The 13,681-nt window shown below is 38.9% G+C and overlaps 1 protein-coding gene across 4 annotated transcripts in view; it reads left to right on the top strand.

The window, feature by feature from the left end:
- RAI14 (retinoic acid induced 14) overlaps positions 1-13,681 on the top strand; it is a 201,418-nt gene that overhangs the window by 175,012 nt on the left and 12,725 nt on the right. Inside the window, exons 8-13 of one of the 4 annotated variants that reach the window (XM_010588088.3) lie at positions 1,087-1,193; positions 2,311-2,489; positions 2,703-2,731; positions 3,798-3,884; positions 5,009-5,095; positions 7,927-7,984. In XM_010588088.3, the coding sequence (XP_010586390.1) occupies positions 1,087-1,193; positions 2,311-2,489; positions 2,703-2,731; positions 3,798-3,884; positions 5,009-5,095; positions 7,927-7,984 (547 nt within the window). The remainder of the gene's footprint in view (positions 1-1,086; positions 1,194-2,310; positions 2,490-2,702; positions 2,732-3,797; positions 3,885-5,008; positions 5,096-7,926; positions 7,985-13,681) is intronic. The other 3 variants (XM_010588089.3, XM_010588090.3, XM_010588091.3) reach the window with 3 other exon arrangements.

Consider the following 13,681-nt stretch of genomic DNA (forward strand, 5'->3'; position numbering starts at 1 on the left):
GTATCATAATTTATCTTTTCCCTTTGCTAATTGGAATGCTTTTACCTTATAAATTACTATCAACTCCATTTGTGGAGTATATGCCAGGAAGGAGTAGGATAACAGCTTTTCTTAATGGTTTGCATCATTTTAAGAAATCTCTCTAAGATTATGGAAATAGTCACCTATATATTCTTTTTATGTATTTTTTCTATTTGTTTTATATGTTTAAAATATTGAGATAGTTTATATATGAGTTGGGGATCTAGTTTTCCAAACTGATTTTCAATTGTCACAACATACCCAAACAGATTATTCTTTCCGTCTCTCCCTTTATCTAGTCATGTGTCGGTAATACACCAATAGCCTCAATTTATAAAATGTAAGTTAAGAGTCTATTGCCCTATTAGTAACACATGACTAGATAAAGAGAGAGATGGCAGGAGTGATACGTTTAATATGTTATGACAACTGGAAAAATTAGGATTGAGTCCCTGGTCGGTGCAAATGGTTAATGTGCTCAACTGCTAACTGAAAGATTGGCAGTTCAAGTACACTTAGAGGTGCCTTGGAAGAAAGGCCTGGCAATCTACTGCCAGGAAATCAGCCATTGAAAACCCTGTAGAGCACAGTTGTACTCTGACACCCCTGGGATCACACGAGTCAGAGTTTATGAGAACTGGCTTACAATTAATGAAAGGACGTTCCCTTCAGGGAACATGTAGTTCACTGGTTGCTGTTTAGAGCTGGAAGACTGAGTCCTTGATTCCTCCAGAACCATCCCTCAGTACTTGTGGTATACTTGCCTTGAGCCTTTATACACTTGGTGTTCTACCCTCTTATACCTTATCACTCAGACTGAGTGAAAGCCAAGGGACCATGGGGCCCAAGAGGCTTGGGCTCCTGGGGCAAAGCTAATAAATAGTCAGTGCAACTTCATAAGAGGAGTTGTGCCAAGACATAATTGTAGCCCTATAGAGGCACAAAATATTATGGTAGACCAAATGTAAGACCAGCAGGACATTGCAGGGATAAATGTGAAAAGGGCTTTTGCAACTCTGGCTTTTGGTATCTGTGTTAAAACCTTAATCTGAATTTGTCTCCTAGGATGGGAATGTACCCCTGCTTCTCGCAGTACAAAACGGCCACAGTGAGGTCTGCCGCCTTCTCCTGGATCACGGAGCAGATGTCAATCCCAGGGACAAAAATGGAAGGTACCACAGAACCAGATAGAAATCATATGACTTCTGTAGTATCCTGTTCTCAGAGTCTTATAAAAAAATCACAACTGTATTTTAAATGATTTGTTATACAGTGGTTTTTCACTTTTTTTTTTTTTAATTTTCTGCCTTTTATAATCAATCTGTTTTGACATAAAAAAAGTTTTTTTCCCAGACTTCTGTGGGCATCCTTGCTAACTGTGATGTGATTGTTGAATGTTAAACTCAATAGGCCATTTCCTGTGAGTTGTTATGTTAAATAAATAGTCATCCAATTTATTATCGCTCAGAGTAAAGAAAAGTAAACATACTGTTGCTTTATAAAAATAGTTTTAGCAATGCCTCAAGCCAAAAAACCACACCCATAGCCTTCCAGTTGATTCTGACTCATAGCAACCCTACGTGAAAAAAAAAAAGGCACTTTAAAATGCTTGAGGGGACAGAAGGACAAGGTTTATACCAATCATAGTGAATGTCATCATGTTATGTAAAATAGCATAAAAGATTGTTTATGTTATTTGACTGAGCATTGTTTAATGTTTTGGTTTGATCTGAAGTTTTAAAAAACAACCACCTAATTTCATTGGCACAGTGATTAAGAGCTTGGCTACTAACCAAAAGTCAGCAGTTCAAATCCACTAGGTGCTCCTTGGAAACCCTATGGGGCAGTTCTACTCTGTCCTGTGGGGTCACTATGTGTTGGAATTGACTTGATGGCAGTGAGTTTTTCCGGTTAATTTCTTCTTAAGGAGCCTGGTGGCACAATGGTTAAGCGCTCTGCTGCTAACCAAAAGGTTGTCGGTTTGAACCCAGCAGCAGCTGCGTGGACGGAAAGACCTGGCGATCTGCTCCCATGAAGATTACAGCCTTGGAAACTCTGTGGGGCAGTTCTACTCTGTCATATCATGTCACTATGAGTTGGAATCAACTCAATGGCACACAACAACCATTTCATCTTCGTGGCATTCCATTTTGGATTCCTCAGAAGATTAAGTGCAATAAAGGTTTAGCTGCACTTAATCTTCTTTCCACTGTTTTCAAGACAAGTGACATGATTTCCCAGGAGAGAAATGTCGTTGGTACTAATTTGGTGTCATCTTTTTTTCTTTAGAACTGCTCTCATGCTGGCCTGTGAGATTGGCAGCTCTAACATCGTGGAAGCCTTAATTAAAAAGGGTGCCGACTTAAACCTTGTAGATTCTCTTGGACACAATGCCTTATATTATTCCAAACTCTCAGAAAATGCAGGAATTCAAAGCCTTCTGTTATCAAAAATCTCTCAGGATGCTGGTATGTGAAAGAAAATAGCCAGTGTTGTTTTAAATCTATCCACTTGCCTTTCCCTGAAGGAAAAAGGAATGTGTGCAATAGGATATATTTTATTATTCTTTTCAAAGATCTTAAAGAAAAATGAAGTGTTAAATAGTGTGTGTGTATCCCTACCCAAAGTAGACGTGAGTCTTTAAGGTTCTTACAGTTATATTTTTTACTTTTCCTCTACAGATCTAAAGACAACAACAAAACCAAAGCAGGTATTTATCTTTGGTTGAGGGGATAGTTTTTTCTTCTTCTTTGGTTGTAGGAATTTGAAAATGTTCAGATCAAACCACGCTGTGGTCCACTAGAAAAGTGATACAGATTATATTGAAAATACTTCAGGGCTAAAATATCTTTGGAAGAAGAGATAGATCCATTGCAATAAGGTAGTAAATATTTCCTTAATGATTCACCCAATTTCAAAAGCACGTACCTTTAAATTTGCTACTTATATATCTTTTTCCAAAATGTACTAATTCTTCCTACTGGTGTGAAAATGATTAATGTGGCTTCAGCTCTGAGACTGAATAACAATATTTTAAGTACTTGAAATATCACACGGAATACAGATCTACAGCCATGAAAATGTTAGGTATTTAATGAAAATAAGAGTTTTCTTTTTTTAATGTTATTTTAATTGAGGCTTTTCTAAAATCTCATCTACTATTTTGCAAAGTAGAAATTGTTTGACAAGTTTGCCCTGTTATTTGGAGTTTTTCCTAAATAATACTTTGTCAATATCTATTTACTTTATTAATGATGAAACATATGCTTGGCTGCTGTATTTATTTATACATTAAGATCCTTGAAGAAACCATAAACAGTAAATACTCAATACTGAATTCATTAAACGCTAACTATGTTACATATTTATCTATAACCTTCAGAGACGAGGTCTTTCCCCGGCCCATAGTTACATTCTTAAAGTAAAGGAGATGTGGAGGAAATCCCATCCCTTTGCGTTAAGGTGAAGAGCTGGACTGTGAATGTCTTCTGGGTTCTAAATTGCGGGAGATGACCCCTCATCCTCTGCATTCCTGGTTCTCCGCCACCAGTTTGTCTTGTGTGGTCATTTTCCTGCTGTGAAAGCACGGGCTGTTGGAAGAAAACTTGGAGCATGCATATTACTTATTTTTATGTTGGTAGCAAATTTCAGACCTTGATAAAGTAAGAAATGCATGAGCCATTGAGGTGTTTCTCATTTGTTTGATGAAGCCACTTGCTCAGACTTTACTAACCTGACTAACCCACCTCCATTCTTTGGACTGTGATAACTTTCAGCATGATCAAGTCTCTAAAATAAGCTCAGAAAGAAGTGGAACTCCAAAAAAACGCAAAGCTCCACCACCTCCAATCAGTCCTACCCAGGTAAAAAAACAAACCAGCAATCATCAGACATGTAACAACAAAGCCATAATTTCGTCTTTTTGTGTTTAGGTCAAAAAGGAGTATTTTAAAATTTCCCTTAAACATCTATTTAAAAAATTTGTTAGTGGTTTTCCATTACAAATTGATTATTGCTATGGAAATTATGTTGACACTTATCTTTCAAAACTAAAGCATTGCATGGTAGCTTATTAAAAAGCCTCAAGGAAACTTCTCAAAAACTTGTGACACATTTTTCTTTTTTTTTCCTTAAGGTAATGAGCTCATTTTATTTTTAGTTCTTTATGATAACAGCTCTAGTGAGGAGTGGGGGCAGGAATAGGTAGCAAGTAAGGCAATTAGTTGAAAATGAATTTTATTTGCTTTCTGAAACCATTGCTAAGATGTATTTGCCTTTATAATTACATTTAAGATAGGTTGCAATTCAAAATAGTTTTTATTTCTGCACTCAGTGACTACTGCATAGAGGAAAAAGCTCAGAAATCTATAAAGTGGCATATAAAAACAGGCTGGGGCTAGTTAAAAAAACATATGCCCCAGGGAGAATAATCATTATTCAAATGGTAGTGATCAGTAATTTTAAATGCATTTCAACATATTCATTAATAATATTCTGAATCTGTAATAGAAGTTTTATAGAGTTTAAAAATTGATTTCTAGTTAATATTGAAGCAGAGTTACTTATACTCTTACAGCTTTCAAAAAGTGTTTCAGGTAGCTGAATTACATTAAAAAGATCTTATGCTTGAATTAATTGAAGCTAAAGAAGGAGCCCTGGTGGCACAGTGGTTAAGAGCTTGGCTGCTAACCCAAAGGTCGGCAGTTCAAATCCACCAGCTGCTCTGCAGGAGAAAGATGTGGCAGTCTGTTTCCGTAAAGATTGCAGCCTTGGAAAGCCTGAACGTTTACAGCGGGGCAGTTCTGTTCTGTCCTATGGGGTCGCTATGAGTCGGAATTTGACTCACGGCAATGGGTTTGGTTTTGGTTTAAAGGTAATTACTGTTAGATCTATTTACATTGGTTAAATAGGTTGATTCTTTGGCACTAGAGAAGAAAAGGCTCTGCAGAACCATTCTTTATTGGTGCTTTTCATTTTGTTTTTCTAGTTGAGTGATGTGTCTTCCCCACGATCAATAACTTCAACACCACTTTCTGGAAGGGAACCAGTATTTTTTATGGAACCGCCCTTCAAGGTATATCTTTTCTGTGTTCAGTTTTGTTATTGAATTTTAAGATACATGGTAGACTAGCTTTTAAAAGTTATATAACACCGAGCAAAACAGAATGTGCTCCTGGGTCGTTGCTTCACAACTTTGTTACCAAAAAAAAAGAGCCTTTGATTATTTCTCCTGGCATGCATCCCATAAAAAAAAAAGAGTAGGATGAGCAAATTTTATTTGTTAATTAATAAATAATTTTCTTCATTGAAAAAAAGACAAAAATAAGAACTTGCCTCATACTGGGTTTTACCCTATGTTGAGTTGACATAATGCCAATCAAAAGAAAAGTGGCTTTTTGTTTTTACTCTGCTCATCATACTGAGAAGTAATTGTATATTTTTAATTAAAGTTGTCTCCTGACTTATAAGTAATATATATGTATTGTAGAATTTTAGAAAATCCATTAGGTCTTTATTCTACCTTTGAGGGTTCATTAGGTTTCTGCAGGTAGTTGGTAAGTGGGAAGATAATTTCAATTCAACATTTGCTTACCGAACAATCACTAGTAAAGTATACTTGGAAAGAAAGTAAAATTTATAATTGTTAAAATGATGCATTCCGAATGTACAGTTACTTTTCTCCATCTAAGAATTACTAAAGATAAGTTTCTTTTAACTTGCATGCACCTCGATCGGAACGATATTCTGTCATCATTTCCCTCACTTCAACTAGACTTTACTACTAAATTTTTTAAGATCAATATGTACACACGGCAAAGCAGTTAGGCTGTTACTATTAATATCCTAATATCTTCTAATATGGTTGTGACACAAATGAAGTAATTTGTTCCAAAGAATAATATCACAAATTATGATTTTAAGAAGTATAGACCTTCTTTTGTATAGCAAAATAAGATAAAACGTCACACCTATTTAGAATGACTAAAGTTAGAAAGGGAGGGACCCTGGTGGCACAACGGTTAAGCCCTCAGCTGTTAACCTAAAGGTTGGCAGTTCAAACCTACCCAGCAGCTCTGCAGGAGGAAAACCTGGCAATCTCCTTCTGTAAAGATTATAGTAATGAAAACCCTATAGGGCAGTTCTGCTCTGCGACATGGGATCATTATGGGTCGGAAATGACTCAACGGCACCCAAGAACAACAAAGTCAGAAAGGCTGAAAGGCTGAAAGTCTCAAATGATGGTGAGGATATGGGGGCTATAGAACTCTCACATCCTGCTAGTGGGAATGTAAAATGGTACAAGTTTTGGAAAACTGTTCGGCAGATTCTTTAAAAGTTAAGTATGTACCTTCCATATGGTCCAGTCATTCCACTTGTGTTTACCCAAAAGAAATGAAAATGTATGCCTACGCATTTGGAGAATGGGCATGCCATCACAGAGCTGCTTTCTTCAGAACACTGCAAAAGTAAAAACGACCCAAAAGTCCATCAGCAAGTGAATGGATGAGCAGAATGAGACATACCATATAGTGGAATTCTGTTCAGTAATGAAAAGGAACAGACTGCCGTACAAGTCACATCACAGATGGATCTGAAAATCATGCTGCGTGTAAGAAACCAGACACAAGAGATCACGCTCCATGATATCATTGCATTTATAGGAATTCTAGAAGATAGTAACGGGAGAAGAGTGGTTGCCTGGGAGCGAGATGGGTAGGGATTGGCTGAGATGAGCACAAGGAAACTTTAGAAGTGATGGAAATATTTTGGGAGCCCTGGTGGCGCAGTGTTTAAGAGCTCAGCTGCTAACCAAAGGGCCAGCAGTTGGAACTCATCAGCTGCTTCTTGGAAACCTTATGGGGCAGTTATGCTCTGTCCTATAGGGCCGCTGTGAGTTGAAATCGACTTGACAGCAGTATCTTGATTGTGACATTGGTTTAATTTTTGTATGTATCTGTCAAACCTCCTCAGTTGTAAATTTTAAAAGGGTACCCTAATATAGCGTGCCCATAGTTAGAAAATAAATATTTTTTAAGTGAAAGGAGAGCTTTTTGTAAAGATAAAGACTTGCCAAAAAATAAGCCACTTTGTTTTTTAGTATTTGGACCTTTACAAACAGTTCTTTTGCTGAAAAATGGTATCTCTTATCATTGGCTGTGGCTCATCTAGATGAAACGCTAACTTCTGGCAAGTTGCTGTAGTTCTTTTTTTTTTTTTCTTAAAGATATTTATTTACCCTGTATTTTATTTTGAAATGAGAGACTGGCTTTGAAGTTACAAGAATTTTTGCCGTCCATTTACAGATACTCAGGGATAAAGAAATCTTCAGGGCATCCATTGTCAACCCAGGACCAAAAAATTTTCATTTCTTTATAAAATTATCTTCATCAACGAGTCTTATTTATTGCCTTTTCCCTTAAAAAGATTAATGATAACATGTGAACAGCAGGTAATTTACAAAATGATAAAGCTAAAAGGTCTACTTGTAATATACTTTAACCAGTGTATAAACCAGATAGTTATAACTCCTATTTGACTTCATTATGAAAGGAGTATTTGCCGTTTCAGGTTTCAGGATGTAGCCCGATAAATTTGTGATTAGTAAAATTACTGTAATCTTAACAGATACCACTATCGTACTTACTAAATGAAATTTCTGAAATACTTGGAGACTGTATATATACCCTTTGGAGGCTATCCTGTTTTAGAAATTATACTTTAGTAGATAGCTGTCACTTTTATTCACTTGTATTTTAAAATATCATATACTTAAGATTTTCTAGCTGTGTTTGTGATAGGGTAATGCCAATTCTGTTCTGTGTACACCCAAGGGTGAACGTCTTCTTGACTCTTCTGTCCATACTGCTTTGAGGAATGGTCTTTTAAGTCATGTTTGTGTCCCAGCAGGCTGAGATCAGTTCCATCCGGGAAAACAAAGACAGACTAAGTGACAGCACTACAGGTAAGAGGACGGGGCACCTGCCTGTGTTCTTCACCAATCTCTAGTCCATGTCCATTTAAAGAGAGCCAAGATCAAGCAGGGGGATTCGGTGTAGGAGGTTGGAGAATGGGCATGCCATCACAGAGCTGCCAAGAAAAGACAGGCTGACACACCCTGCACTTCAGGGGCCCTTAAGGTGGAATTGAAGGAGTTCCTGAGCTTGGATGTGAAAAAAATACATCTCTGTTTTCATTTAGGAGCCTTGGTGGCATAGTGGTTAAGCACTCGGCTGCTAACTGAAAGGTTGGTGGTTTGAACCCACCAGTTGCTCCGTGGGAGAAAGATATGGCAGTCTGCTTCCATAAAGATTACAGCCTTGGAAGCCCTATGGGGCCATTCTACTCTGTCCTATAGGGTTGCTATGAATCAGAATCAACTCAATGGCAACAGGTTTTATTTTCATTTATCTGTAACTAATTTATCCCTAAGGAGCCCTGGTGGTGCAATGGTTGAGCACTTGGCTGCTAACCAAAAGGTTGGTGCTTCAAACCTACCAGCAGCTCCATGGGAGAAAAGGCCTGGCGATCTGCTCCCATAAATATCACAGCCTAACAAACCCTATGGGGCAGTTCTGCTCTGTCACGTGGGGTTGCTACAAGTCGGAATTGACTCAGCTGCACACAACAGCAGCAACAATTTATCTGTAACTAAGTTTTTTAGCATTTCCTTCAGTTATGAGTATAGGCAGCTAACCCCAACGGTATTAGCAGATCAGTGACTTTGTCACCAAGAGCATTCACAGTTTCACATCTTACTGTTCTTGCAGATATCTTGAAATACCATTTAAAAAAATCACTACTGAAAATAATGATAATTGGATCTGCCGCTAGATCTTGTTATTTGATGTGTTATAAAATAAGGACTTAATGACCATAGCCTATATATTTTATCTTTTGTATTTAAAGATATTATTTTAAGAGGGAGTTGGTAGTCTTCACCAGATGTCAAAAGCTGTGAACCCCTACTTGTGTGTTAACACATTACACTTGTGGAAACGGTGGTTGAGACTAGATCACTGTGCTTTTTCAGCAAATTACAAATCAGATCCCTGAAATAACTTGTGTGTCAGCTGGGTCTGCTCTGACTTTTTCTCATTTCAACTAAGTAAATTCTTTAAGATGAATACCTACACAAGGCAAGGCAAGGCCATTATGCTGTTACAGTTAACATCCTAATATCTTCTATTGTGGAGTCCCTGGGTGGCACCAACAGTGAAGCATTCGACTGCCAGCCAAGACGTTGGCAGTTAGGACCTGCTCAGAGGCACCTCCGAAGGCAGGCCTGGCATCTGCATGAGTTGCAGTTGACTCAACAGCAACTAACAACACTAGGCTTTTACTGTAGGTGTGGTGCAGAGGAAGCAATGCGTTCAGAAGAGTAAGATCACAAATTACAGTTTTCAAAAGTAGAGCATAAAAGACCTTCATTTCTGAAACAAAGTAAGATAAAAAGAGACACCCAATTAGAATACCTAAATTTTAAACACTGAAAATACCAAGTGTTGGTTAGTATGTGGAGCTGGTGGGAATGTAAAATGGTACAACTACTTTGGAAAACAGCTTTCCAATTTTTTAAAAAGTTATATATTTATACCTGCCATGTGATTCAACAATTCCACTCACAGGTAGTTACTCACTAGAAAGGAAAACATGTGTCTTAGTCATCTAGTGCTGCTATAACAGAAATACCACAAGTGGATGGCTTTAACAAAGCGAAATTTATTTTCTCACAGTCTAGTAGGCTAGAAGTCCAAATTCAGGGCATCAGCTCCAGGGGAAGGCTTTCTCTCTCTCTCCGCTCTGGAGGAAGGTCCTTCTCGTCAATACTCCCCTGCACTAGGAGCTTCTCTGCGCAGGAACCCTGGGTCTAAAGGACACGCTCTGCTCCCAGTGCTTCTTCCTCGATGGTATAAGGTCCTCAACTCTCTACTTGCTTCCCTTTTCTATTTATTTCTTGATAAGGCACACCCCAGGGAAACTCCCTTTACATTGGATCAGGGATGTGACTTGGTAAGGGTGTTATAATCCCCCCCAATCCTCTTTAACATAAAATTAAAATCACAAAATGGAGGGCAGCTACAGAATACTGGGAATGATGGCCTAACCAAGTTGACACATATTTTGGGGGGACATAATTCAATCCATGACAGTATGTGTACACAAAATCTTGTACGTGAATGTTTCTAGCAGCTTTATTCGCAATAGCCCCACAATGGAAACAATCCAGTTTTCCATCAGTAAGCAAATAGATAAACAAATGAGATATACCCATATAGTGGAATACTACTCAGCAATAAAAAGGAACAAACTGCTGTAACGTGCAGCAATGATGATGCTGAGTGAATGAAGCCAGGTAGAAAAGCGTTCCTACTGTATGATATTATCTCAGTTATAGGAATTCTAGAAAATGTAAAAAAGGAGAGCAGTAGGTGCTGGGAGTGGTGTGGTGGTAGGAATTGGATAGGATGAAGCACAATGGAACTTTAAGGGTAATGGAAATAGTTTGTATCTTGATTGTCTATCAGTTATGGGTGTATTTAACTGTTAAACCTCTTTTGAATTCTAAATTTTAAATGGATGCTATTTATTGTACATAAATTACTGTCTACTCTAGCATACCCAGTTCCCTGAGATTTTTTTAAATCCCTTCCTCTGCTATGAGGCAGTTCTGCTCTGTCCTATAGGATCACTATGAGTCGGAATCGACTCGACGGCAGTGGGTTTGGTTTTGGTTTTTGTTTTCCTCTGCTATTTGCCATGGCAATTCAGGAATTTTAGTTTTGCCATCACTTTCTCCTGGCTTCTAGGAACCACTGTAGCAGCAAATTGGCACTGTCCTCTGGAGTCCTTGCCAGGGTGTTAAATTCCATATCCAAGAAGAGTGACCCAAGTTAATTACTCTCTCTTATCAGTGTTATGGTTTCAGCCTGCTTGAACAAATACCGTCAAACACAGTCTTGCAATCCATGCTCTTAAGTGTTGCACTTCTATAGGGTATGGTCCCTTTCTTTTCCAGTCAGGCCCAGTACATCCCTCACTGGTTCAGACTGTACGTAACCCCGGTTATTGGCCTGGCAGCCAGAAGGTGGGGGCAGATTCTGTAGGTGCCCCTGTTATCTTGCAGGCACCTACAGTGTCTTCCTGCACGGAGGATGGGAGGTGTTAGCCCTTCATTGAGAACAGTAGGCCACCTCTGCAGACACTGGGGTTCAGAGGAACCTGGAAAACCAAAATCTTCAGGGTTATCTGCCAGATACCTGTACCCCATGTGTCAGGGTCCAAGATTTTCTCAGCCAGGGCCCTGACCTTTGCACTCCAGACCTGCCTCAGTTGAGCATTCAGTAGTCAGGTCTATTAAATCCTAAATTTAGGCTTCAGCTTTTTCTGTTTTTTTTCTACTGTAACAGTTAAGGGCCTCTTCAAAAGCTATCAAAGTAGCCTTATCTTCATGGTTTGTTTTCAATTGTATAACTGCCCTTAGCTTTTCATAATCCCTTTGTAGGGAATTAATGTAACAACCAGCCAATTTCCTTGGTGTTGTAGGCATTGCCCCCACCCCCTCGTTTTTCAATGGCAAAAGTCATTCCACCAGCCAGGTTATTCCCCTGTGCCAGAACATTCTCTGAAAGTTTTAGCAATTTGGGCTGTCACATTAAGCCAGGGACTATTTGGGCCCCATATACTAGCTGGTGTGGGGTCCTCCTTGCCAGCCTGGTGGAGAGTAACCCAATCTGAAATGACCATCTTACCACTTGCTTTTCAGTCCACTCCTGATGGTGTCCTAGTGGATCCTCTGGGAGGCAGAGGCTGAGAGAGATTTAGGAGTGCTGCAGGCTATGTGGGGTTTAGGTTTGTACAGCAGTGCACATCTGACAAAGAGTGGCCCATTGGAGGAATTATGCATTGGACAAAAAGAGCCAGGCCCTGGTATCCTACCATGCTTTCAGTTAATTGGCTGGGCGTTGTCTGGGAAGGGCATGGCCTTGACTCCAAAGCTGAGTAGAGCCTGAAGTAGCCAACAGCTGAAGGTCATCATATCACTGACTCCTTGCAGCTGAACAGCAAGTTATTTCTTGGAAGGAGGGTGAGCTGAGCGCCTTCCTGGCCACCACAATCTAACTTTTCCACTTTGGATTTACACAGATACGTGTAAAGACAAGAGTGTTAATGAAATCATACACAATCTCATTGATTTCACCAAGACTGGGTTTATTGCATCCTATCCTTTGAGAGTTTAATGTTTAAGAATGTAGTGCAGTACCTTCAGAATTAATTTAAAATGTAGATATCCATAGGCCAGCATTTGGGAAATCCCCAAATGATTTCTAAGGCCCCTTTTTGCTCCAGCATTTAGTTTCTTAGTTTGTTATACATTTTATATGTGTTTGAATTTACAGAATTTAAAAATATTAAACTTTGTAATTCCTAGCAGAGATCAATTTTAATATAACTTAACAACTGTTACATTGGATATTTTTAAAACAATTCATTGTATCTTAGTAGTAGTTTTTATTGTTTAGAGGTGTAGTCATGCCCTGTTATGGACTGAATTGTGTCCCCCAAAAATGTGTGTCGGTTTAGCTAGGCTGTGTTTCCCAGTGTTGTGTAATCGTTCACCATTTTGTCATCTGCTATGTGTTGTAAATCCTACCTGTATGATAAAAAAAAAAAAAAAATTTTTTTATATGATATTAATGAGGCAGGATTAGAGACAGTTATGTTAATGAGGCAGGAATCAATCTATAGGATTAGGTTGTATTTTAAGGCAGTCTCTTTTGAGATACAAAAGAGAGACTCAAGCGGAGAGACTGGGGGACTTCATGCCACCAAGAAACAAGAGCAGGAGAATAGTGCATCCTTGGACCCGGGGTCCCTGCCCTGAGAAGCTCCTCAACCAGGGAAGATTGATAACAAGGACCTTCCCCCAGAGCCAACAGAAGAAGAAAGCCTTCCTTTGGAGCTGGCATACTAAATTTATACTTCTAGCCTCCCAGACCATGAGAGAATAAATTTCTCTTTGTTAAAACCATCTACTTGTGGTATTTCTGTTATAGCAGCACTAGATGACTAAGACATGCCCCTAAATTCATTCCACTTTCACCAGACTTTCTGTCAAGGGGACTCAGAACACTGTATCTTAGGCATCAGGCATCAGAAACAAGCTTTTCTATGAAGAAACGCTTGGCTGCTAACTAAAGGTTAGCAGTTTGAATCCACCAGTTGCTCCTTGGAAACCCTATGGGGACAGTTCTGCTCTGTCCTATAGGGTCACTGTAAGTCAGAATCGACTCAACAGCAATTGGTTTGATTTTGGGGTTTGTTTGTTTGCATTAAATGTTGCGAGAAAATCAGAAACATAACAGTAGAAAATTTAGATCCATGCTATTCAGAGTGTGGCTCATGAACTGCTACCAGTCTGCAACAAAGAAGGAGTTTGCACCAGAAAGTCGGCCAAGTCACTGAGCACATCGTCTTGTTCAGCTTTTTTTTTTTTTCCCTGTAGGAGGACTTTTCTGGGTGAAGGAAGCTGTACATTGAATTATATTCTGGAGCGAGTTCCTTTGAGCACTTTGAGTAGCAGTGCTTTAGATGTAATTTCAGCATGATAGTCAGTAGGATGTCAGGAAGTTGTGGTTTAGTAATTACTGTGGGTTTCAGA

The sequence above is a fragment of the Loxodonta africana genome, chromosome 2 (genome assembly GCF_030014295.1).
Source record: "Loxodonta africana isolate mLoxAfr1 chromosome 2, mLoxAfr1.hap2, whole genome shotgun sequence".
Lineage (NCBI taxonomy): Eukaryota > Metazoa > Chordata > Mammalia > Proboscidea > Elephantidae > Loxodonta > Loxodonta africana.